Source organism: Fusarium oxysporum, chromosome XII (genome assembly GCF_013085055.1).
Source record: "Fusarium oxysporum Fo47 chromosome XII, complete sequence".
NCBI classification, from domain to species: domain Eukaryota; kingdom Fungi; phylum Ascomycota; class Sordariomycetes; order Hypocreales; family Nectriaceae; genus Fusarium; species Fusarium oxysporum.
Genome location: NC_072851.1, coordinates 2,469,684 through 2,495,454, shown reverse-complemented (window position 1 = coordinate 2,495,454; position 25,771 = coordinate 2,469,684). Strand labels below are relative to the sequence as shown.

The following is a 25,771-nucleotide window of genomic DNA, read 5'->3' as shown; positions in this document are numbered from 1 at the left end:
CTGTATTTGTCATTGAGATAATTAGTGCAGTATCGATATGCTGGACCACAAAGTAGGGTAGCATAACAACCAGCCCGCCTTTTATTATTTCATTAATATCAACTAGAACCAGAAACTTGATACACTAACCTACGAAGTATGCTAATCCCATTGTAATTTTGACGTCAATGGTCGAAACCAGCCGGGCCGCTTAAGCTTCAGCTTAAAATCCATCATAGACTATATACTCTTAGCTTAGCTGTATATCAAGAGATCGGAGTCCTTACATTAACCTACGAGTCTAGACTTTGCCTAAAACTCTAGAGAATAGGTGATATTTCTTCTCTGATGAGGCCATACTGTGTGTAAATCACTACCAATATATCTCCTTCGAGTTATGGGGTCCCTATTACCTGGCGCTACTCACGAACTTCCTTTACTCGAAACTAGTGCTGGGAAGATTAGCCCTAGGGAGTGGCAGACGTAGAGAAACATGGCGAGATCAGCTTTAGAGGGTTACCATAACAATCGCAACAACCATACTAACACCCTGACTGAACGACTCATCGGAGCACCTTAAAAGAAAGGAAAATGGAAAAGCAAAGATAGAAACCGTAAAAGGCGGTTGCTTAGCTTAGGTCTCAGGTTAGCAGCGATCCCGATCCAGAAGATAATCGAAGGATGATTTCAGCCAACCAGTTATAATTTAATTCGGACCAGGTGTCTCCAATCGCGCAGAATGCAACAATATTACTAAATACTACATCCCACGGCTTAAAGGCAGCTAGGCTGTAGCAGGTATGAGAATCAGTAGCATTTATACCAGTACTATATGAACTAAAATGATTTTCCAGCTAAAAATGTGGCCAGCCAATATGGCGATTCAATGCCATCTCTGTCAACTTGACCAGTCATACTATCATGGTAAAACTTTGAAACCGATATCACTTGCTTGTATCAACGACATACCGACCCACAATCTCATCCTTAAGCATCATATCATAGACATCCTGTAGATGACTCAAACCAATAAGCTTGTGTGGCGCTTTAATCTGGCCAAGTCGGAAGAATTCAATAGCCTCGGCTGCGTCCTGGCGGTTCCCCACATAACTGCCTTTGATGTTGACCATGCGAACGACAGTGGCGAAGATTGGTGCTTTGAGATATGCATAGCCCGGCATACCAATGCAAACAACACTGCCGTGTGATCGAACATATTTGTATGCCTGCTGGAATGGCACCTCGTGGGTTGCGAGCACGAGGACAGCGTGGGGCCCGAACCCGTCGGGGACTGCGGCCCTAACATCAGCGGCAATATCTGAGGACTCTTGGAAGTCGATAAAAGCTGCTGCACCCAGATCTTTGCAAACCTTGGATTTATCGTTCCCTGCGTCGATTGCAATGCTGTGGACACCCATGGCCTTAGCGTACTGTAGAGCGACGCATCCGAGGCCACCGCCTGCACCAACTATGGCGACATATTGCCCCGGACGAACACCAGATTCTTTAAGCCCCTTGTAAACGGTGAGTCCTGCGCAAAGGATCGGACAAACGTCTTCCAGGCTACACTCGCTAGGGATTCGGGTGATGTGTGCCGCCTTGGCAATAGCATATTGCTGGAAAGTGCCGTCTACTGTATAGCCGGAGAGGAGAGCCTGAGGACAGAGCTGCTCATCGCCTTGTAAGCAGAAAGTGCAGTTTAAACAAGAGCCATTTAACCACTTGATCCCAACGTGGTCACTAATCTCTATGTTCATGACAAGCTCACCCTTGGCGACCACGACACCAGCGCCTTCGTGACCACCAACTAGAGGCATCTTCCTCTTTAGTGGCCAATCACCCATCATAGCGTGTAAGTCGGTATGACAGACTCCGGAATACTTTACATTGACCAAGACCTCATCGGGACCTGGCATATGTACGGGAACTTTCTTATGAACAACCACTGTTAACTGATATTAATATCTAGCGAACCCAAGTTTGAAACAAAAAAGGAGACACATACGGCCCCCGGGCTTTTCGAGTACTTGCGCCCATTGCTCCTTTGGGATTTCAATAACAGGCATAGTTGGTAGTATATTCGGAATAAAAATCAGCAAAGGTGAGCCGGCTCAGCATCTATGCGTCAATACGCGCCAGGAATTCGAGACAACTTGCCACTTTTAATAGTAGCTTCGACACATAACAGGAACCACGGAACTCACTGATATGTTCCACAAAGCTGTGCTGGATTAAATTAAACACGGAAGGTATCATATGATTGATGGCTAGCCATAAAGTTAAAATGCAGCCATATCACTTCAACCATGTGATACAAACTCTGATTACTGGATTTAAGTTGAGCCACAAAAGCTTGTACTAGCATCACAGGTGACAGTTCGTGAGGTCATGATTACTCGGTGTTGGTGAACAACCAGGCCTTATGCTTTTCATCTGTTCGTTCTGATATGTGCATGCTCCGATGGCATGAAGTGTGATACGCACAAGGTACAGATATTAGGTTGCCCCAGGTACTATGGACCAATGCAGCCTGAATCGAATGTATGGCTGCAGGGTAACCAACGGACGGTATCACTATTTGCCATACCTTCTAAGCATATCGCGCTATATAACAAGAACAGTCAATTTAAGAATGAATCTATCTGATGATTGGAATAGCTTACCAGATTACAGGCGCGCCGGGCCAGTCCCAATGTTCTCCGGGGCCCTCGATTTCCAAATCTGATGTTACTTGCTTGTAAGTCTGCAGTGGAGCTACTGAGTCTAGCTGTTGCCAGTTGCTAACCTCGTACCTTGTGCTACTCGATGATTGTACGCTCTCTGACTGCGCTGAGCTCGCGAGTGGGTTGTTACTAAGGGTTCTGAAATTATACATTCTTGATATTAGCTCTGGTACCATAAGCTCTTATTTGTCGACCAAGGCTCGACATACTTATATATGAGAAGGCTATATAAGATAAGAAAAACCATGATAATGGTGATGATAGGAAGTCATTGGATGCCCTGAAGTTTGGTCGTTTTGACTTGGTGGGGTATTATTTAATATCGTCGTGATTGCTTAATGGTTTCTTCATCAGACTACTTAACCTATTATTCCAAAATGCACGAAGCGTATAACTGCAGGATTTATATTATAAATCACTTCGTGCCTATATCAGGCATACGTATCTTGGACTTCTCGTTGGTATTCTTGCGCTGTGACCATGGTCCGCCATCGGCCTTGGCCTGTTGTGGTCTGATCTGGAAAGTTTATGTCCAGGGATCCATGGACTCCTTATCTTCGTATATGATCTTATACTCTTCCTTCTGGGTCAATTATGCCCCTAACTCCAAAAGCCTTACCCATACACAATCAGCCGCCACTTGTCGCCAGAAGAGTTGTTATCGCAAAGCTAAGTCGCTCGAAGACTGCCCTTCGCTACCCACTCAAGCCATCAAGATAATAGTTGCAATGATTACAGTCCTGATAGTGATCGTCGGCGCTGCGACTCCACCAGTAAAGACACAAGCAACCTTCCACTTTTTGCAAGCGCACATTGATAGCCACACCGTAGCCAACTAAAGTTTTGTTGGCTTGGGCGGAAGGCTCAGGCCCGGGAAGTAGCCTAAGCAAACTGTCTGATCTATAGATACATAGGGACAAGTCGATCTGTCAATCGGACACTTTGCGGTGAAAACACCCAAGAATGCGGCTTATGAAAGTGAAAGCAAAAGCTTAACCATAAGACCTTAACTACATATCAGAAAAATACAAATCTAACTGAAAACCAGGATTAATACTATCAGTAACAAAACGGTCCTTCTTGGGAATCTTGATTAAGTACCGCTGTTTAATATCCTTGATAAGATCTCTGCATAGTATTACACAGAGTAACATTTTCATATTAATAAGTGAAATTTGTTTTAGAAAGGATTCGGTTTCACGTTAAGCAAAATCTAAAGACCTTGTTCCTCAGTAAAATAGGGGTTGTTATTATTTCAGGTCCTGAATAAGGACCTCACTACTATTTAGTTGAAATATAGAGCCTAGGAAAAAGGCGAGAATTCGACACGTCTTGTTTCTCTTCTTGGCAAGATATTTATCGATTAAAATGCAGTTGAAGTCTATGCCGCAATCTTCCCTATTTAACCTTTGCACTTTGAGGCCCAGGCATTAGAATACTTTGCTTTGTCCTCTTGTCTCATTTAATGCCCGCATAAAATCCCGCTGGTTACATTCACGGATTTTCAATCAAGGTCTTTTTCAGCGGATCACTGTAATTATGCTTCCCATCTTGTTTTATACTATGCGATTCAGCTGCCATTTCTTGGCTTACAGTTGTGTCTTTGTTTCGGTGCCTTGTTGTCTACTGCAGATGAATTTGGTTCTGGAACTATAAGCATCTGTAGGTTTTGTTTTCTTCTTCTTCTTTTTTCTTTCTCTTTTGTTTTTGCTAACTGGATAACAAGCATGGGGCAAGCAGTAGACTACCAGGATCGTCAAGGAGTCACCTAGAACTATATACTAAACAGGTTATTCAGAATTTATATGGTAGGATTAAAATTTTAGTGGTGCGTTAGCTGGGGGTGTCCATGGAGTGGTCTTGGATGCTGTATGGGGCAACATTTGCGTCAGGGGCGTATGGCATATTACCAAAGAGGGCTCGTTAAGCTTCCAGTCAGTTTAATGAAGAGATATATTATTAACAATTCGCAAAGGTTAAGATATGCATTATTTTACATCTATTCTCACCGTTTTCGAAGTCCTCATGATACAGGCGTTATAAATATTATCCTGATTTTAGTGAAGAATTTCTTCATGTATTACCTTACTAAGAAGGCTTTCTCGCGTATAACTGAGGTGGGGCAATATGTTTAATGGAGCCTCAACTTGGTCGAGGGGATAACACGACAGGCCAGATATCTATGAATATAAGAGATTTAGAGGATGAGATAAGAGTGACTACACTGTCAAATAAGCGCAAACTTCCACTGCTGAAATCAGAAACATGGTTATCAGGGCAAAACGTTACTGCAAACATCTTTATCAAACAGATCATCAGACAGCTCGCTGCATCTGACGAACCCATCGCGACGGCTGGGGATACTGACCCGTTGTATTATATCCCCCGGATCACAATAGATTACGACTCTGATCGCGTGTTCTTTAATGAAATCAAAGGCGCTTGCCTCGAACATGCCGACGTATTGGTGGCTGTAGCAAAGAAACAGCAAGATACGGTTGTAAGACGTCTCGATTAGGTAGATCCTCATATTACCAGTCTCTTTTGCTTTCTGCTGTTTTTTCTTGGCAGAATCAATGCATTAAAATTATTGAGTTTAGTTCTGCCACCCTCCCGTCCATAGATTCAGATCATGGAGAGATGTGGTGTTTTGGTAAGAATTTGGCAGTGGTTATCAGCAACTGTGGAGTTGGAAACAAGTTCATGGTGAATCCCCCTGAAACACCTACAGTTCACAGGAGTGCTTCTCCTCAGCCTTAGGCGCCTCCAACATATAAATCATCCCGAGTCATAAGCAGCCAATAGCAATAATTAAATAGGCACAGTTATTCTCCATCCCCGAAAGTCTCAATCACCGAATCATTTGCATGTTTCCCCTGTTTTCCAACTTCAATCTCACATACCACTTCACCAACGAGATGCGATCATCCTTAAGCTATTAATGGAAAATATTACCAAACTGGTCATTCGGGTCCATTCCCTTCCGCATCGTCCCTGCCACAATTTTCATGGCCAAAGGCCTCGGAAACCTGGGAACGTAGCACCCATTGGAACCAGATGAATTCGTTGCACCATGTACGCGCAGTGACGAAAGCAACCTGTACGTAGACGTATATGTTATTATTACGGCGGTGTTGGTGGTGTAATCAGCCATAAGCAAATAACTGAGGTACTGTAAGGTTACCGCACCGTGCCTCTGATAAGATTCGTGGAAGTATGGATTCCCTGATTGAACGGATCTGGGTTGTAGGCGGGCTGGTCGTGGCTGATGCCATCGTCGTCATCGTTAATCAGAACTTGCGTAAAGCGGGGTCCTGGAAACCTAGGCGCGCTCAATAAACAAAAAGGTATTCTTAGTATTTATATTAGTTGTGCGCTAAGAAAGTAAGAAACCAGGGTCAGGTGGTTGTCCCATGCGGCGTGCGGGCGATGCCCCGGTTTGTTCGGAAAGCCGGACCCTGGGCTCCTACAGGATACGGGGCTGAATTGCCTTGTTAAAAGCAACTTGGGTACCTTGGGGCTGCAAAAGCATCAATCTGGTGGTTGGAACAGCTCTCTAGAACCATGAATTTGGTTTCTCAGATCGCAATTGTCGGCGTGGGCCAGGTCGGAGGCGCCGCAGCATACTCCATCATCCTTACCTCTTTTGTGAGCGAATTACTCCTCGTCGACATCGATATCGATTTGAGAGACGGCCAAGTCCGTGACCTTTCAGACGTGGCCTATAGTTGTAACAGCAGCACGCGCGTGCGAGCGGCCTCACACCATGAGGCAGCCAAGGCCGACATTGTGGTCATCACAGCTGGATCCAAGCACATGATAGGTAAGCGGTCAAAGAGGAAAATCCTGTTTGCTTGCTGTGATTAAGCGCTTCATGTTCTCTAGGCCAAACAACCATCGACTATACATCCCGGAACATGTCAATTGTTCGGGAAGTAGTTGAGACAATGAAGCCGTTCAGATCAGACACAATCCTGCTTGTCGTGTCAAACCCTGTCGACCTGCTCACGTCCCTCGCTCATGAAATCTCCGGACTTCCGACATCTCAAGTCTTGGGCTCAGGCACATTCCTAGACTCGGTGCGGCTCCGTGGGCTCATGGCCATGCGGGCTGGAGTGAGTGCATATGGATCTTGCGATCTTTGAACTTGGGCTAATGGAGTTCTAGATTGCGGCTAATTCGATAGATATCCACGTGTTGGGCGTACATGGAAACTCCCAGGTTGTAGCATGGTCAGCGGCAACAGTTGCTGGCGTCCCCATTAACACATCAATCCCCCCCAACATTCTTGACCGTGTCGAGCTTGCGGATGAAAGCAAGCATTGGTCGCAGAGCATAATCAGAGCTAAGGGTTCGACTCCCTTTGGGCTTGGCTCTATTGTGTCCAGTTTGTGTGCGTCTATCTTCTTGGACAAGCGCAATGTTCGTCCCGTCAGCCATTTCCAACCTGACTTTGGTTGCTATTTCAGCTTGCCCGCTGTCATCGGGAAGAAGGGAGTTATGAGTACTATTCAGATGACGTTGGATAGTGACGAGGAGGCACATATAGCTAAGTCAGCGAAGGAACTGAGCGAAACTATTGACTGGATCAATCGGAATTATTAAGCCAAGAATGCCGTGGGCAGATTGGGCTTTTATTATCTGCTAGGCAATCTGGTATACAGCGGCCACTTGCGTCAGACTTGATTAGTAATGTAATCTTTTTTTTTTTTTTTAAACTTGAAAATAAACAAATTTATTCAGTCCAAGTTTCGGCATCACTATCAGCCAGCTCTCCTAAGTCCTCAGGTTTATAGCGCAGCGTGCCCAAGACCCTGAAGGCGGAGTTTTTGGCGGCTTCGAGGGTAGCATTAGTGCCGGGGATATAGATGGATTGCTTAGCTCCAGAAGGGTCGACGTGGTAATCGATGACCGTCAGAATAATGTGGTACAGTAGCTCTGGACTATTCGACATGATGAAGAATATGTAACCTCGGCTGTTGGTCAGTGTAAGGATATTTGAGTTATGTGTTTGTATATGTGATGTAGTTTTTATGAGGAAAATGTTATCCTGTTTCTAATGCTCGTGGTGGGTGATATATGCTCATTATCAGGTATACCTTTTATGTCTCAAGAACCTAATCCTATGGATTTCCCAACTTGTTGTTCTTATTACATCATTTCTGATCATATAAGCAAGTTTAAAAAGCAGATCATACATTCTGTATAGTCATATGCCAAGAGCGGGGGCATTAACGCAACTCAGATAATGTGTAGTTTTTTTTTTTTTTTTTTTGGTACATTCTATCAACGCATCAACCCCAGCCAGTACGTTGCCACTGTCAGCCTGGTGAGTCCCAGATCTCGTCATAGGCAAGATTTATGCCTTTCTGGGGCACATGTTCTTGGTATTACTGGCTGACTACATAGCGAAACCCTGGTTAGCTGGTGTTTATCCAGAACAAAAAGGTAGGTTCCTCGCCCATGCCAGTCTCTAACTAAGTTTTGGACTCGAGATGTACTTAGGGATGGAGATTCGAGACTTCGGCCTATTGGACTCATGTTCGAGGATGATGTGGTGAGATGGCGAGGCAGTGGAACAGACCATGTCCATCAGATCTTAGGGCGGATCCAGCCGAGAGCACAACACCACGAAATGAACCCAAGCTAAGAATGCAAGGTCAGAGGAGACCGTCAATCTCGACGAGTTTTAGGTCTTTAAGCCGCTCTTATCCGATGCTTGTCTTAATCTGATCTTGGAGAAGAAGCGTGGCGAAAAGGAGATTAAAATGGTCTATGGTGACTAATACACGCTAACCCGCAATGTGCCCACGTCAAAGGCAGAACGAGCCGTTTTCGTGCTTAACGACGTAGAGATCCTCCAGCTGGCCCGCTGGGGATGCACCACCGAATAACACTATGGCTGCCCGATGGACATGGAATTGGCCAAAGACGGAATCACGGGTGAACTGTCTATTATCCAGGGTAACAGAACTATCTCCCGAATAGTGACAAAGAATGACCAACATCCATATCAGATACTCTCCAGGTAGAGGTTTGAATTTAGATACACAACGCAATTGAACTACCAGAGACGAATCGAGAAGGGAAACCAGACTTTGGGAAATGTGTTGATGCTGAAAGGCCGTTTTAAGAATGACAGAGTTATGGCTCATTTCGTAATTGAGCTGGCTTATCTTGTATTGACAATCACTTAGAGAAAGCGTACTTGAACTGAGAGCAAGCTAACATCGCGGAGTACTTATACATTTCACAATCACATATCAGGAATACAATATAATGCAGTCAAGTTTCATCTCCCCGTGCGACATTGTCTTTGTAGTTGAGCCCCCAATAAGTCCTGAGTTTCGCGGAAAACACTCTCCAGCGAGTGCTTGAAACCCAATGGCGGATTTCCAGGCTCGCCCTTGTGCAGAATCTCGATCTCTCCCACGTACCACTCACGGTGACTCGGCACCCCGACTACGCATGCGTATATCTGACCGCCGCCGTCCTTGTATGTCACGACCTCCATTTGGTGCATTGGGTATAACACCCGCAGGTTCGCTGGGGGGTTAGAGCTTAGCAACCTGGCCGGGGAAAGCGGACGTACCTTCTATCAAGGTCTGCAAGGCTGCAGCCTCACTGTAAATACTTGTTGTCATGAACACGATGCGTTTGTCTTTAGCTTTGAGATGGAAGGTAAGTGACCTCGTATTGGCCGGTGGACAACTCACTTGTTTATCCTGAGCTAGGAATATCGGGGGATTATTCAGCACCGTTTGGTATGTCTAGCCTAGTCCGATGTAGTTACCCTTACTCCACAGAAATATTCGGGCTTGGCCGACAGCCGACGTGGACGCCTTAAATCTTGACTTCGGTCAGTCATACTCATCTGAGATGTATGTTTCACTCACACTTGGGTTATACGATTGCTTTGGTGGAGATCAAGCCACTAATATGTGAGCAACTCATCGTATTATATGATCGAGCGTCAACTATAAGACCCAAGGATATTGTGCTCAACCTGGGGGCGCTATAGGACCGTGGCATCACTATGACCTCACCCAAGGAGTCAAGCATGACACCTGATGCCATAGGCTACAAAGTTAGGCTGATATGATTTGTGGGTGAACAACACACCTGTTAGACTGGTGGCTGGGAATGGGCTCCGCTTTCCTTTATGGCAATATTATCATTGTATCCAGAAAAGGAGGGGGAATTGAACCATAACATTGCCACATTCTAGCCCGCACTTTTTGATACACTCATCCAATCGTATTCGTGCGTATCTAACAGGAGTCTGCCCCCCACAAGTATCCACTCCGATAATATCTGGAACTTTGATGGGACCGGCTTTATGATGGGCGTTTTCTCAATCAGTATGGTCATTACATATATAGAGAGGCATGGACGACCTATAAATTTACAAGCTAGAAATCGGGAATGGGTTACGGTAATCCAAGCGATTTATGCGGCAGGCTGGGCTATCGAGCCGTTTATCGTTGTTGCAGGCCAAAATCACCTTCAGAATTAGTACCAAGAATGCAACATTTCGGGCGATTAGGCTATCGCAACGACCCAAAATTGCTAGACAGATAACAAGTCGGGTCTCAAGTAGGTAAAACACTTGAACTAGTATTTATTAAAGCAAGCAATTGGTATCTATCGTCTTCTAATCCTCGATGGCTAACAAAGTCAACATTCTGTCGACGTTGAGCTATATTAAGGAGAATAGTAATATTACACTTTATATGCCGGCACATATGTCTCGCCTGTTTCAGCCTCTTGGCTTCAGGTGCTTTAGGCCCTTAAGAGGGCTTATATTCGAGAAATAGAGCATATGATGAAAAGCTCTATAACCTTTCGTCGGAGACTTAGTTTTGGATCTGCCTGATAGAAACGAAGTGAAAAAAGCATATTAACTTCATTGTTAGTTTGTGATATGCTAGGCAGTTCAGAACTAATTCATTAGATGGTTAGATGTAAGGTTGAGGGATTTCTGTCCTGCACACTTAACTAACCCGCACGCTTATCATGTACGTTACTCTATAAGTTATATATATATCAGGATATCAAAGCTGTAAATATGACTTTGTTGGTTGCCTGCTCGCGACCAGTGATAGTCTACCGCTTTCAAGACCATAGATCGCGCTTCGAAAAGTACCTTTTTGAATATGTTTTTCATCATGATAAAAGTTAAAAGTCGTGGACTAATTGCTCTTAAAATCATCTGATAGCCCTGAACAAAAATGATTTTCATCTCAGATCACACGGTCACCATGACAAGGTTTCCATGCCGTGCCCATATTGTAAATTGCTTGCCTTGTGTCCATCATGATACATAATAGCCGCCCCTTCTCTTATTCAGTATAACCTCAAGCTTTCCTTCTAACTCGAGGATGTGATTCCTTGCCATATCCAATACTTGCCCTCTGCTAAGAACCTGGCCAAGGTTGGCTGCCGTATCCCTGTCAGCAAGGCTAAGTGCCTGCGCCGCTGGCAGAACTGCGAGAAGCCTTTCAAATTGCGTCTTGAGTCGGGCACGGTAATGTTTCTCGACAAGGTTATGGCTTGCTCGGGCGTGTGCTTGGTTGCTGGGAGCTGCGCCACGACGCTTGCGATTCTTTGAATCACGCGATGCTGATCGAAGTTGAACGTCGGGAGCAGGAAGTGAAATACTCTTGCTGGGGGTTTGTTGATCCGATGGGCTACTCTCCTGTTCAGGAAGAGTCAATGGCCCACTCGTTGCCTCCCTCAGCGGTTCTTTGTTGGTATCGGGGCAGATATAGTCAAGGTTCATCTCAAGACTTGGTTGGTAGGTCGTAAAGAGATCGGCTTCCAGTAAATCAGAAAGCCAAGATGACCCGAATGTGTTGTTAAGGTGCTCAGAAGTCAAATTCTCATTCATATTCGTTATATGACTCTTGATAGTGGCTGTTGTTATGATCCTGTAAGTAGTGGCTCTAGCTGTCAGGCTGGAATAAACTCACCCTGCCCCGATGAGCAATCAGGAGGCATCTGTAGACAATTATCATTGCACTGGTCACTCAAAGTCAGATTAGGCGAAGGCGTAATGCCCACATACTACTCTGTATTACCGACTGTAAATAGTAGTCTTTGAGCAACTTACTTGAAACTGGGATTCATCATACCCTTGGGCAAGGCTGTCAAGGATACCATCAACCTCCACGGTTGCCATTTGGGCGTTATGGCTAGGGCTTTAAGTCGGTTGGGGACTTTAATGAATCTTTCAAAAGGAACATCAGATGAATTATAATGTTTTGTCATGAAGTTTACGATATCATCCAGGAGCAACTGACATTGTACAAATGAATTCTACCATTCTATCTTATGGCTTACTCTCGACGGAAATTCCAGGGCCAATAACGGACTACATATCAAGATAGTGGCGAATCGTAGATCCTATCGACTGATGTGAGCAAGTTTAGATCGATCGTATGTCTTGACCGTCGGACACCTCCACGCCTCCAGAGTTTTGTCCACCCATTGATTAGTTATCAGAGTAAAGATAACTCCATGGAGGAACCGGGTTGGGCGGTCGACCCCGGGCCGGTCCTCGGCTTGGTCAACGAAGCTTTGTCTGGATGGCGGTCTAGACCGGTCCATACCTTTAGCTTAAGTTTGATGCGTCAGATGGAGTGTCATTACAATACACCTTGAGTAGATGAGATGACATTATTTGCTGCTAGCCTATTAACTTTGATCGAACGTATTGGCAACAACTTTGGCGAAAACAGCTGAGCAGGCGGTTTATTTTAGCATGATAACACGAACTGGATTGCTGGAATTCGTAGTGTATGCGGCTTATCGCAAAAGATGCCGTGGTTATTGGAAAGTGTCGTGAGAATTCGACCACTAAAATCTTCTTTTCAAAACCGCCCACGGAATAATCATGTGATTGATGAAGAGGAGATGACAGGCAACATGGAACAAGCCGGATGCGCGTCAAACTTTGCGAATGCCCTTCTAGCCGTCATCTGACTCTGATTGGCAAGATCCTTGATTCCTCAGTCCATCAAAATTGACTATGATCAGGCCAAATTGAGATGTGAAAGATTAATTTAACCTTTTCACAATGCCGTCTTGTTGTACTGCCTAGACCGTATAACCTCTGCTGGTCAACAAAAAGACAACACTAGCCTAGAAATTACCAACAGTTTTCCACTAACAGTCTGATTCTCCTATCACCTCATCCCGTTCCTCTCTAAGACAACACGCTCTATAACTCTCCTCTCCGTGTCAGGTGTCACGACACCGCCAGATTGCCTCTCGTCAACAGACCGCCGCTGCCTTCTACGAGTGACTTACAGCGATGAAAAGTCGATATGCACTAGTGACTATTTGCACAGACGAAGGATCCGACTTCTACAATTGAATTATACGCACCTCAAAATAGAATTTCCGCCATATTCATCGCCACCATGTCTATCGAAACACTGAGGCAGCATACTCACATCTTGGTCGGTGGCACGATCTTTGCTCAGGCTGGAAGGAAGGGTATTATTCACCATGACTGACAGGGGTTATTTATTTCACACGGTTAGAACCATGACAGGTTCAGTGTGCTCTGCGCTGCAACGTACATTTCATCAGAGACTTCTGTTGCGGAAAGGAAGAAGCGAATCAAAACTAAATCTTCACAATCATGTGCCATTTTCCGTGCGCCTGAACCTCCCCCATTCTGGGATCCATGGATTGTCGATCGGCGTTCGTGGTGAGATATAGTAAATAATAGAAGTCCTAACACTCACCTCTTCTCGGTCCAGCCTTTCAGTAGCGAGTGCGGAAGGAAAGCCTGTTCGAGACTTTCCGCCACCAGCAAAAAAAATCCTTTTCTCAACATAATGACTATCATATAAAGTCTCATATAAAGTGTCAAAATGTAGGTTCGTCATACTTGCCGCCCTGCTGGTACAGTAATCGAAGGTTGACCGAAATGTTCCTGTACATAGTATCACCTTCTCGAGTGATAGCTCACGGACTCGTGCCCGCTGAATAAATCCAAGCAGATCCGCCTCTTTGGCAGAAATCCCAGAAAACTTGCAACGCTTTAGGATGGGCAGCCTATCGAGTTCGACTATGCGCTGTAGAATGGTTTCGTAGTAGAAATGACCGACTAAGGCCGAATAACCTATTGGGACCCGAAGATAATTTATTTCCAAGTTTTCAAGTTGGTTGCATAGCCGAAGGAGTCTTGAAAGGCCGACAAAGTCGTTTTCATCTTCAGCCTCTGCTTGTACCTCAGCCGCATCCCTCTTGGAGGATCGCCCCACGTCCTGTTTGTTCTCTTGTAGAGCTCTAGGAAACGCGAAAACCCGAGTGGAGAGGCTTATTGATAATGACCTTAGGGTTGCCAAAGTCTTAGCAAAACCGGAGTCATTCCACTCGATTGCATTGATTTGATCGCACGCCAAGCTAGAGCAATGCATGTCCGGTTCGCTGAAGATGTTGAGGCCGTCAATGCGCAAGCCGCTCGCGGCTAATGCAGATACAACCGTATCAAACGTGTGCATTGTGCGTAGCCACACACTCCTCTGCAAGGGGACTAAAGGCCCTGAATCGGCAGGTAAGGTTGTTTCTTCGCCGTTACGGACAATGGCTACTCGTAGTGTAAGCAACCGAGGACTTCCGTTCTTGCTGTATTTTGCAAGCCCGTTGAATGCTTGGCTAAGTAGATTGACTTCTTGCGTCCTCCGCGTTTCTTCATTTTGCCAATAATTTTGCCTCCCTGGTTTCCGGCTTCCGCATTCATCAACGATACCTACAAGATACAGGTGCTGGATTAGAGATTGAAGACCCCCAGCTTGAATACCCTCAGCGAATGTCCGTAGAGCATCAACCATAAGCTTGATGTGTTTCGAACGAAAGAACGTCCTGAAACGATACTGAGAGGATCTCAAGGCAAGTGATTTGCAGGTGAGGCGAAGATTGCAAATATCGTCGAGGTCTAGCAGCTGAACAATACATTCGACAACAGGTTCTGGACAGCTTTCCAGACCTAAAGGCATGTTTTATATGAATAGTAAACAAGAATATGTGAGAACGAGGCCGTTTCTTCCTCTTTGGTGTTTAAGATGGGCATGTTGATTTGTATAAAACGGGACAATAAATCCAGAGTTAGGTACACTAAGGTGGCAAAATGCATGGCCTCGACGCTTAGTGGGAACCATTCAAGAATAGGTATGACGAAATGGTGGTGGCTCAGACAGCTATCCTCTCACCTAGCTGTTGGTGTTGGTCTTGCTTGACTGGATCATGTGACTGGCCCACAGAAAATTATCACATAATGCCATTTAGACAGCCCCGTCATCACGACTCACTGGGCCTAAGGTCTGTAATGGCGTAATGGCGATTGCGGGGTAAGACCTCGGTCAGGAGACACCGTCTCTAGGTATTGACCATCAGATCATGGATAGTAAAGTCGATAAGGAAGCACGTCATTATTACAATGTCAAAAACGCCGTCTAGAGGTCAGATCATTTACATAACCCTACGGTTCCCTACTCAGGTATTCCTAGCGCTGCATTTGAAGGCACCCGCCACTTCAGATCATCATATCAGATCATGTGGAGTCCTGTTGAGCTTAAAACATATTGGCAAGCAAATATTCTCTGTAGAGTCATGGAGCGTCCTCTCCCACCAGGCATAAAGGCAGCGCCTCCTCCAATACTATATACACCCTTGGCAGTTGGCTGTCAGAACAACGAGCTATGAAGAGTTCCATGCATTTTTGTGGGTCATAATTTCCTAAGAAGTGTCTACAATGGCAGGCGGACTACTTCCCAACAAGCTCATCTTGAAACATTTCGTTGCCAACAGAGTGGTATCACGTAAGCATCGTCATAAAAGTGATGCATCAAATTACCGAAGCGCCTAATATGGAAATTCTAATAAATAACATATTATCATTATGCCCAATCGGTACCTTATCTGTTATTGTTGTAGTGTGTATGTGTAAATGTATGTATTCTGCGGCGTTGGCTTGCTGGATCCTTACATCTTGCTGCACATTGTAGCATTTTGTGCCTAGACTTGGTGGTCGTACCTGATACCTTTAAATGAGAGTTTCCACTACCAAAACCCATTTACCTGGCTAATCTCATAGTATCTACATGTAATTTGAAGTATGCTCCTTTAGGTATAAGATGGCCAGGGCCCGATCCAGGCATCGCATTTTAACTTGCAAAACGCCCCGCTACTGCCTCAGTATCACTTCCCTGTGATGCCCAAAGGATCCATATATTGGGCTGAGAGGCAACTACTTCATGATGCAGGCTCCAAACCTCACGTGGAATAACTTCTGACTTGCATCTCCTCCACTACATACCTTACCTACTAGGTATTTAGCAACAAAATATCCCACTCATCAACGCTATCAAGAACTCAACATTAAAGACATCACACTCCATAATGCCAGAACACCTCAGTGTCACCGCCATCCTCAGTGGCATGGCAGACGCTCTCCCTACACATCCTCCCAGCGATAACTCATCGGATCTCGCATCGTCCTACGAAGCCATCGCTCTCCTCATTCATTCCTACTTGGCCGCTCTTGGATTCAAGCTTCAAAGCTTTGACGAGGACAAGAAACTACGTAAGTATCCCCTTCCATCCCCACCATGTCTTAGCTGACACCAAAGCAATAGCTAATCGTTGGCTCCTCGCCTACCGCCACAATGGAACTCGGGTTTTGGCTCTTATAGCTTTTTATACTCGTACAAGCAGTCGTCCATGGCTTTCAGTATCCGTGTCAATCCCATGGGTAAAAAGGTCGAGATCCTGGGACTGGCGGTTGGAGATGACAACATTCATCGTTTTGAGCGATCTGTTGGCGAAGTCGTGAAGTCTAATGAACTCCCCATTAGCATTACAATTAAGGACAATGAGGAAGATCGAAGTGATCTTGCTGAAAAGCTTCGGGGCTTATTTACCTCGGAGCTAGCCATCGCTGGTGTGTTCCCCCTTGTCGATGCTTTCATCTATTACCTTATACTGAACACCCTCCACAGATATACTTCATGATCTCAAAGTCCACATCATCCAGAAATTAATTCCTAAGCTTCGAAGCGAAGGTTATGTCGAGCCCGCTGAAGCAGAAGTCAACACGCGCTCCGAGCGCAGGGCCCATGTAGCGCAGGGCCCTAACCGACCTTGCCATGGTGATCCCATTCTAAACTCCTATATGCTCCCGCCTCCAGCGATTCCACGCCCTGAGATGGCCCGTCCTCGACCTCATCAAGTAGGCGACTTTCCCCCTCCAGGATTTGAGGATGAGTATGAAATGAACCGGCCTCCACGAAGCGGCCTTCAAATGCCTGGTAAATCGCCTTACAATATTGGCCACGATGACTTAAATCCGCCTGGTCTTGGCCCCCATGATCCTCTTCGTGGTTCGTGCACCGGTGGGTTACCTCGACACGGTGGTGGCTCGGTTATGCCTCCCACCTTTGATAACCTATTATTTGGAGGTCAAGGAGGCGATGAATCATCCGGCTTCGATCCTCAAGTGCCGCCTGGAGCGCGATGGGATCCCACTGGACCTGGTAGAAACCCAAGATTCCCTGGTCCTAGTAACGGAAGGGGAAGCAATCCATTTGGCGGAGACATCATTTAAGCATAGTGGTATATCCATCGACGAGCTTGGTATGAACAAGAAGGAGGTACAATCGAGAAGAACCTTCCTGCAGGTTTTGTTAAAGGCCCATCTATGCATGGAGCTATTAAAAGCTATAGCTATGACCACACCAAATAACAACCTCGACAGCCAGAAAAGGGCGATAAAGATAATAAAAAGACGAAGTATTAGCTTGCTGAGCACAGCGTTAGCGAGTTCTCCCATACCTTCAGCTTCCCGTCCTATATGGATTAGGATAGTGTCGGCGCCAGCTTCCAAGATGGCATCATAAGTATTATTATCCTGATGGTCAAGAAACACGAGTCCATTAATATTAATTGAACTGATCTGCGAGGGCAACAAATACGGCGTCGTGGTTAACCTTTCACTGATTGTAACTTGTCTTACCATTCTTATTTCCTTTGGAGGCTTCTTTTGGATATCTATGATATAATTCGGCCCCTATCTTCGCTTATTTATTAAAGGTACACGCTCTCTGCAACTTTCATAGTAAAATCTACAAGATAGTCTTGTTTAAAACAGCCACTAGTCCTCTTAAGTGAATCTTATACGACCCTTTGCCTGATAAATACGTTTTACTATCCCAGTAGTGTTATGGTGGTATTGCCAGATGATGTCGTGGTCGTAGAATTGTAAGGAAGTTGTAAAATGCTTGGCAAAGTTAGCAGGGATGCAGAACATAGTTGCCATAATAGGGTTCTCTGGGAAAGTAGAGAATGTTTTGGCCGCTGAGCTTCTTAGTTGTCTCTTAGCTTGGACGATTTAATCTTATCCCTTGCTGACTGTTCACCGTAGGGGTATCCAGCAAAGGGTGCCTTTTTTTCTTCTTCTTTTTTTTTTTTTCGAGCTGGCATAGATGCTGTTCATATCCCGCACTAGCTCTGGAACGACGTCATCCTTCCCCAGCTGCCGACGACAGTGTCTGACCATACTCCTGACGCGCCTTCCGTGCTATTGAATCCTCATCTGACCGGATTAACCTTCGCTTCGTGAGCAGATATAGACTCCATATGTGTCTGAAACGTCGCAATGATATATAGCAGAAATCACATTAAACGACCGCATATGTCTGGGCATGATACCGCCCTGAGAACTTTCCTTGGCCACGGGCAAGGAAGCCCCCCGGGGCTTAGAGATTAGATAACAGGATTGGTCTACAGGGAATCAGATGGCATAGGCTGTCTATTGGCTACATCTAGAAGCTATGAACATGTCAACTTTGGTCAATGTTATCGGTATTTATGTTAGACGGAAAATAGTTGAAGTGAAAGCCTCCTACATCTTCAACGCTACTTTCTAGGAAAGCACCCAAATCAAATTCACCAATTTTATCCTCAAACGTAGGGAAACTCGCAAAGTCCTACATCCATATTAGCTATCACCTCACCAGTACCTAAAGAGATAGAACGGGATTTACAGTCATATTACAGTTTTCTATATTTAATGTCGCGCTCTGAACCAAGTCAAAAGGTGGGTTAGCCGCCATAGAAGCAGGTGTAAGTGTCAGAGCTACTGCTGGCTGTCCCGTAAGCACGGCATGCGAAAGACTAGAATTTGAGGCATCCTTCCTTATGCCGACGGGGTTGATATGAGGCACTGGGCTCGGAGCAACATTCGCGGGGCGTGTCGCTGTAGAGCCAGCGTTCAATTTCGGAATCTTACAAGTCATCATCTACGGGATGTTAGCAATGGGGAAGCAACTCAGTCTCATGCAAGAAGCCCATTACCTCGTCTTTGACGTTCGTGGCCCTCCTCTTGAGAATAGTCCCTTTGGGAAAGGGGATTTTCTCACGAACGGCTTTGCTAAGCTATGGAGTTGGCAAGGTAGGCTTGCTCGTCTGTGACAGTGGGGAAACGGTGCTTCTTGGCTTGACACTGTTGTTGGCATCTGCTGGCTGGACTGGCGGGAGGCGAGACCGTTCTTGCAGTGTACCCTGGACCCCACGCGGGGACGTCTCGGGAATCTGGTTTTCACTTGAATCGTTCTGCCACTGCACCGACCAATTGTGATCCGTGTTCCCTTCCTGTTGAAATGATGTTTGTTTCGCCGTCATTGATGGCGGGGTCGTTTGGCTATTGGACTGTTGAAAAGTACGTAAATTAGAGGCTTATGTCCAGTCATGCATGCGCACTACACCCACATTGTCGCCTAGGCCGTCTACTTCTGCTTTCTGGAAATCAAGTACTATACTGTAGGTAAGCTATTAGGCAAAAAAATTAAGGGAGTTAAGATAACGGCGAGATCCGAAAAAGTAGATGGGAAAACACACTGATGTTGTTTATTGGTTGAGTGCCGAGTTTTATCTGCTTAGTAGTATCAGGTAATGCGCCTGGTCTTGATGTTTGTAGACCGGGTTGTTGAAAAAGCTTTGAATTTTGTCTAGGCCTCTGACCTCCCCGGCCACCAGATATTCCATCATTTCGATACAGACTGCTTCTGCCTTGTCGCGCTGTCATCTGATTCTCGTTTTGCTGCTTCATCGAAGTCAGTTGCACGTGGGATTTCTGCGAGGCTGAATTGCTACTACCACAATCTCGGACACCTGAGATTGCGGGAGTCATGCTACCTACGCCCACTTCGCCAGAGTTATAGAAGGCGTTATGGGTGGCACTGCCCGGAGCCTGCAGTAGTAGTAAGGAGCTTTGGGTCTGCGGCCAGCTAACATTCCACTTTGGCTAGTTTTGTTGCTACGTATCATGTTAGCTATGTTAGGAGATTGTGAAGGAAATACTCGTAAATGTATGTATTGAGTTGTGTCTGTTTGTTGTAATTTTCCTGTAAATGTTTCGAGGCATCATGAGGATGGCCGGTCTTGGCCCTCAAGTTGGCCATATTGATACTGGTCGTGGCCCGAGCTCTTAGAAAATATCTCTAGCCGGACTCAAACTCACGAATGGGTTGGCCAGACAGTGGTAAGGCTGACGAGTTCGAAACCAAAAGTGTAGGGCTTGAATCAGGAGCCAAGGTGATATAATAAATGTCAGCTGTGTATATAACACCTTTTCAGCTCAACGGGCATTGCTAATTCTGAAAGCGAAATTGAGAGCAGTGTCACTAACAGGAGCTGTGAGTCCTGAAGGGGAAAGGGATAAAATTTCCGAATCAGATCATACCCGCCGAATGATTTGTGGGACGTAACCACTTCACGTATCTAGGTTAACAAGGGTATATATTGTTGAACAGATGCTGGGGTCTCACATGCAAGCAGGGATACTTTAAGATTACAACCGAAATGGTAAAACCTCTAAGGGACAGGATTAAAACAAAACACCACACGAATATACCAATCTGCATCAATGGACCGAATACACGTAATATCTGACATATGTCTGCTAAGAGTGGTTAGTTTAATTGTTTTGAGAATATATAATGATCTGATGTCAAGAGAGTAGACGCATCCTGCATCTACCGCCCCAGAACGTACGTCACTCGGATAAGTCGCCCCTGTAGCAGTTCTTGAGCCAAGCTTTCAGACTAGTCAGAAAAGGACAGTTCCACTTTTTAGTCAATGCTAATAGGTTCCTTTTGAAGAATCTCGTTGGTTGTTCGTACTCCTGAAGTAATAATAGGCCTTAAGCCTCACCATTTGCAATGAGGTACCCCGGGTACCTACCATGAAGATATGCTCGTCGTAAGCGGGGGCACGAGTGGCGTTGTGATATGACCCTGCCAGTCGCGTCGGGGAAGTGCGAATCCGAAGCCACCGAATCAATGTTGGGTCACTAATTTGAGTTTCTAGTCAAATCATGGAGCTAAGAGCATCGAAGCGTTCGTCCCTGATAAATATGCGAGACAGAGCAGTACAAATCTTGGGCTTAGATGCCATTTCGGTGTAGATCTGCTGACGATTTTTTTCTCCAAGCCTGTCGTTGCAGCTGTCAAAAGATTTTCAAAGTGAGAGGTGAAAACATGTAAGTGGTCGGGCAATGGCTTCGAATTGGGAAAATGATTTCACAGCATTGTCCTACTATCACATGATACCTAGTCAAATAGAAAACTTAACCGATGTTAAACCATACGACGGCTGATCCTGGTGTTTTTTCTTTTTTTTTTTTTTTTTTTTTTTTTTTTTTTTTTTTTTTTTTGGTTCGTTTGATACAGTTAACAATAAAAAGTTGCAGAAAAAGGAAGAAAGCATGAGCGTTGTAGAGATTCACCTGTATGGTTAATGGTGTACGGGACAAGCTGGGTGTCAGCGACAACTGACCACGGTAGCTAAAAACTGGACTGGAGTCAAGATCCAGCTGATCACCAGCCAGAACCAACGACTGCCTACCTCCTAGGTGGTATCTAACGATTATAGGTCTCGACCTCGGTACAGAGCACATGGAATCATTATGGCCTCGTCGGTGGCTACGGTGCGTTGATTTTGATACATGTGCAAGGCAATCGGACATGAAACAAGTCGATGACTATTAGCGACCAAACGGGGCTTTCCCTCACACCTTACCTTACATTAGATAAAAACCTAGATCCTAATAGCTCGATGAAAATGGCTGGCTGGACATTGGGCGACATGATAGCTAAGACATTTGATTTAGAAATCAACGTGGTGTACATATCAATTCGTAGTGTGTAGCGGCCGCCAATCAGCCACCTATCCATTCATTCGTTCATCAGATCATGCCGCTGGGATGACATTTGCTCCAGTAACTTCCCACGGCATTCGAACTGGTGGTCAGATATCGACAGACAAAATATCATGTTATTTCTTAGTTACCATCCTTTGAATTCACGGTCCTTCATAGGTTTGCGATGAGTCGAGTCAAACTAACGCGATTTCAAACTTTGATGCAGATTCGATGATCTGACATAAAGGCAATAATATATAACATGATTCTAGGTTTAATAGATGACAGCCCTCCATCTCTTTACCTTTTGTGACGTTACTACACTCGGAAACAGCCTCGTATCCGCCAACAGTTCACGGTCATCTCCAGAGGCAATTTTTCGATCTTGAAGGTTCTCTCTACATGGGCATTCTAGTACACTTAAATACCCCTCCCTTGCAAAGCTATAGGTTGCGCTACAACCTGCCATTCATAACCCTGTCTATAAATGATGAATTTCTACCTGCACCAGGACCCTCTGTTATGCCAACCTCGGGCCTCATATCTCCCCATTGAATCTCGTGTATGCAATTCTCTCCCCTCTCGTTCCTTGCGTACACGATTTCGAGTCGACATTGTCTATGCTACCTATTTCCGCCATTAACGACGATCCCTCGTTCGCAGAACATTGGTCAACTGTCAAAGTCGGATATCCGGTAGGCTGTTTCGGAGGTGCCTTTGCATGTCAGTCATATCGAATCCCAGCTTCTTGAGTCTGTGATTATCTCGGCCTGCATAGACACACAGCCCAGGGCCACCAAAAGTCATATGCGATAATCTCAGCCGTTAGTAATAAATCAGTGGTTCCTTTTGACTCCGCGGGGTCCAGCCGAGGACCCAGCCATGGCAACCACTATCTCGTCGATCCCCCGCCTGCAATCCCCCACTCTGACTCAGGATTGGGGCGTGGACGGAATATCGACTCTCTCTCGTCGTGATTTGACGTTGCCTGGCAACAATAATGGACATATTCCAAAGATTTGTGAGAAGTATCCAAGAACTCTACAAGATATCATAGACCTCACCAATCATATCTTGCGATACAGGACATCGCCACTGAATCACAATCACGACCAGAATCTGGATGACGGATGTCAAAATATCCGTTCTAGCTTCAGCAAAGTCCTTCTCAGTAGCACGGTTCGCATATACGAGAGAAAGAGCGTAGAGTCTCCTCCTCTCCGCCAGGCAGCTAACCCTCATGCTGGCGTTTTCAGATATGATGACAACCCGCCAAGAGAGCTGAGAAAATATACTGGAAAATATGAGGTGCTCGGGACGTATGCCGACAACGTCCACAGAAAGTCGAATGAACAGATCCGACCAGCTCTGCGTTCACGCCGTCATCATCGGTCTTCAGGCACACTCCCGCTTTACAAATCGGTTCGTTTCGACTCAGCCCTGGAGAATATTATCTATTTTCATGAGATGGACCGTCCCTTCGATGTGAGGAAAGATACATCACCTGTCACAGATTGTGACGAAACCGATTTGTTCCCACCTCCATATAAGAGTCTCAAAAAAAGGACATCGTTTTATGAATGGGAGTTATTTACCCCTAGCTTCCCTCATCATACTACCGCTCATGAAACCATGCCCGTCAGGCTTGAGAGGGTATCTCTTTGCAATAATCAAATGGCTATACTAGGTTCCGTTATAGTGGCCAACTTGGCATTCGAAAAGTCAGTCATCTGCCGTTTTACATTCGATTTCTGGAAAACTATTTCGGAAACTACAGCCAAATACGATTATAAAACTAATCCTGGCGAAATACCCGGATATGATCGATTTGTTTTCTCTATAATGCTGGCTGATACTATTGACTTTGAGGCACAGCCTTTATTCCTTTGTATACGCTATGATGTTAACGGACAAGAATACTGGGATAATAATTCCGGTACCAACTTTCAAGTTGACGTTATAAAGAGATATCTCTGCTGGGGTAATAAAGGGTAGCTATAACCAGCTTCCGCGTGTGCATTCAACCAGGGTTCCGAAGACAGGGTGGAAAAAAAGAAAAGGCTAAAATATTAACGCGCTTTTATTCGCACCGGGGATTTAACTTTAGGCAGCCGCTTGCACCAAGTTTCAAGGCATTTTAGGTCCCACTAAGGGACAGAGAGCGATAGTGTTTAAATAATTAGAATCATGCGCCATAGCTGTTATTATGTTATGGAGATAATTTGTGTAGCTTATAAAGGGAACTCGCGAAATCTCAGCCTATTTACATTTCTCCCAGCATTGATAAATCGGCATTGATCCGACAACACACCACTGATTCCAGTTAGATCGCATCTAGTTATGTACCAGGTTCGTTAGCACTTCGATGGCCTCGAGCTAGTCTCATTAAAGCCATCGATATCAGCTAGGATAATAGCAAATTTTGCAACTGTGTTCACAAGTGTAAACTATTCGCGAATAAATAGCCAGATCTTCATATTTATCCTTCTGGTAATTATACTCACTATCACAACGTGTCTCAAACTCTGAGTGCCATCCATATACCCACGATTCAAGTTGAGGCCATCTAGGTCTGCGGTCGTTTTCCTTCCTCAGCCGCATTCTCTCGGTCATTGACTACACGTTCAACAGCAGTTTCAATATCTTCAGCGCCATCAAGCATATCCAACCAGGCTGTCTGCACCGTCTCATGCTCAAGCAGCGACACAATAACTTCAGCTACAGATGCGCGGCTAACACTACCCCTCGACGTTGTAGTTTTTCCAAGTTCGATCAACCCTGCGGGTTCGTCCGACAGTATGCCCAGGCGAAGACTTATCCCCGAGAAGTCAGTTCGACTGGACGCCTCCTGAAGAAGTATCTCATCTGCTGCTAATTTAGCTTGACAGTAGCTCAAGAGACCGCCTCTCTGCATCTCTTGAGCGTATATCCAGGCGTCCTCATCCCACCAACTAGGTCGCTCTCGACGACAGTTAATATACGAAATAAGAAGTAATTTTTTAACAGTCGGCACTTGGACTGCAGCCTTAATAAAGTTAATGGCAGCATCTCGGTCGATGGCAAACGTCTAGCGAGGTTTATTAGTCGTCATTCTCCATTGAGTTAATATATTTCTTACTCGGTCAGGCCTTGCCTCCCCACCTGCTCCAGCGCACCAAACAACGGTATATGGTTTGACTTCATCGAGGATCGATCTTGCCTGGGAAGTATCATGGACATGTTCCAAATTACGGACCAGCACGTTCAAATTTCCCTGGTTAGGTGTGGCCAGGCTGTTGAGCTGGGAGACTTGATCCTGGCTCCGAACGAGGCTAGTAACAGTCCACGACTTCTTGAGTAGTTGCTGCGTAAGGATCTGAGCAATCCTACCATGGCCGCCGATGATCAGGACGTGTCGACTCATTGTAGAAGCTGCCAATCTCTCTGGCGGCGTGCTTCGGCGATTGCCTGAGAGTGGTTCATTACTGAGATAGGCAAGCCTTTGTTAAGGCAAATATAATGGTCCTGGTCGCTTAAAATAGACCGCGCAGAAATCCCCCCTATGAAATCTCGGCGCCAGGGAGGAAGGCACTAAAGCAGCTGATAATTAATAGCGTAAATCATGCTATCGTGACGATGCGGTGTCGAATAATGATGAAATGGCAGCTTTACTACGTCATTAAGTAGTTATGAGCCACAGGATATTAGGCGCGTTACTCTCCGTATGCGAAGACAGAATTCCCAGATGCTCATTCGTCAACCTGGCAACTTAAAGTCCCGCTATGATCTGAACCAAGCCACATGGTGGGAAGATTATGCCAAAAATATTCAATAATAATCGACTTAGGAACGTGAAAATAAGTTACCATTCAGCGCTTTC

General features: G+C 45.4%; 8 protein-coding genes across 8 annotated transcripts; 3 read left to right on the top strand and 5 right to left on the bottom strand.

Moving 5' to 3' along the window:
- Positions 1-923: 923 nt before the first annotated feature.
- On the bottom strand, positions 924-2,045 carry FOBCDRAFT_287483 (chaperonin 10-like protein; the record flags this gene model as incomplete). The annotated part of the gene is made up of 2 exons (XM_054707987.1): positions 924-1,924; positions 1,985-2,045. The coding sequence occupies 2 exons, from the start codon at positions 2,043-2,045 to the stop codon at positions 924-926; spliced, it is 1,062 nt and encodes a 353-aa protein (XP_054563962.1).
- Positions 2,046-6,266: 4,221 nt separating this feature from the next.
- FOBCDRAFT_172490 (uncharacterized protein) lies at positions 6,267-7,307 on the top strand (the record flags this gene model as incomplete). The annotated part of the gene is made up of 3 exons (XM_054707986.1): positions 6,267-6,525; positions 6,588-6,817; positions 6,870-7,307. The coding sequence occupies 3 exons, from the start codon at positions 6,267-6,269 to the stop codon at positions 7,305-7,307; spliced, it is 927 nt and encodes a 308-aa protein (XP_054563961.1).
- A 1,687-nt stretch (positions 7,308-8,994) lies between these two features.
- FOBCDRAFT_246354 (uncharacterized protein) lies at positions 8,995-11,883 on the bottom strand (the record flags this gene model as incomplete). The annotated part of the gene is made up of 9 exons (XM_054707983.2): positions 8,995-9,248; positions 9,295-9,432; positions 9,502-9,551; positions 9,599-9,616; positions 9,825-9,855; positions 10,312-10,387; positions 11,026-11,618; positions 11,675-11,702; positions 11,815-11,883. The coding sequence occupies 9 exons, from the start codon at positions 11,881-11,883 to the stop codon at positions 8,995-8,997; spliced, it is 1,257 nt and encodes a 418-aa protein (XP_054563958.2).
- A 1,465-nt stretch (positions 11,884-13,348) lies between these two features.
- Positions 13,349-14,713, bottom strand: FOBCDRAFT_254811 (uncharacterized protein; the record flags this gene model as incomplete). The annotated part of the gene is made up of 1 exon (XM_054707982.1): positions 13,349-14,713. One exon carries the CDS (start codon positions 14,711-14,713, stop codon positions 13,349-13,351), a length of 1,365 nt encoding a protein of 454 aa, XP_054563957.1.
- A 1,402-nt stretch (positions 14,714-16,115) lies between these two features.
- On the top strand, positions 16,116-17,319 carry FOBCDRAFT_246352 (uncharacterized protein; the record flags this gene model as incomplete). The annotated part of the gene is made up of 3 exons (XM_054707981.1): positions 16,116-16,303; positions 16,409-16,656; positions 16,715-17,319. 3 exons carry the CDS (start codon positions 16,116-16,118, stop codon positions 17,317-17,319), a joined length of 1,041 nt encoding a protein of 346 aa, XP_054563956.1.
- Positions 17,320-19,148: 1,829 nt separating this feature from the next.
- FOBCDRAFT_266267 (uncharacterized protein) lies at positions 19,149-19,923 on the bottom strand (the record flags this gene model as incomplete). The annotated part of the gene is made up of 3 exons (XM_059611379.1): positions 19,611-19,923; positions 19,482-19,525; positions 19,149-19,421 (listed from the first exon to the last, which is right to left on the bottom strand). The coding sequence occupies exons 1-3, from the start codon at positions 19,900-19,902 to the stop codon at positions 19,149-19,151; spliced, it is 609 nt and encodes a 202-aa protein (XP_059463689.1). The 5' UTR covers positions 19,903-19,923.
- Positions 19,924-23,253: 3,330 nt separating this feature from the next.
- On the top strand, positions 23,254-23,874 carry FOBCDRAFT_102469 (putative phosphatase regulatory subunit-domain-containing protein; the record flags this gene model as incomplete). Its single annotated transcript, XM_054707979.2, has 1 exon — positions 23,254-23,874. A coding segment is annotated over one exon (621 nt), but the record flags the coding sequence as incomplete, so codon positions are not given.
- Positions 23,875-24,417: 543 nt separating this feature from the next.
- On the bottom strand, positions 24,418-25,379 carry FOBCDRAFT_172482 (uncharacterized protein). The gene is made up of 2 exons (XM_054707978.2): positions 25,031-25,379; positions 24,418-24,979 (listed from the first exon to the last, which is right to left on the bottom strand). The coding sequence occupies exons 1-2, from the start codon at positions 25,313-25,315 to the stop codon at positions 24,479-24,481; spliced, it is 786 nt and encodes a 261-aa protein (XP_054563953.1). The 5' UTR covers positions 25,316-25,379; the 3' UTR covers positions 24,418-24,478.
- Positions 25,380-25,771: the final 392 nt, after the last annotated feature.

Bases quoted from the DNA above. Each gene is read 5' to 3' on its own strand.
- FOBCDRAFT_172482 (XM_054707978.2), bottom strand. From the start codon at position 25,315: ATGAGTCGACACGTCCTGATCATCGGCGGCCATGGTAGGATTGCTCAG. The intron at 24,980-25,030 runs GTAAGAAATATA...AAACCTCGCTAG, and splicing joins GGGAGGCAAGGCCTGACCGA to ACGTTTGCCATCGACCGAGA.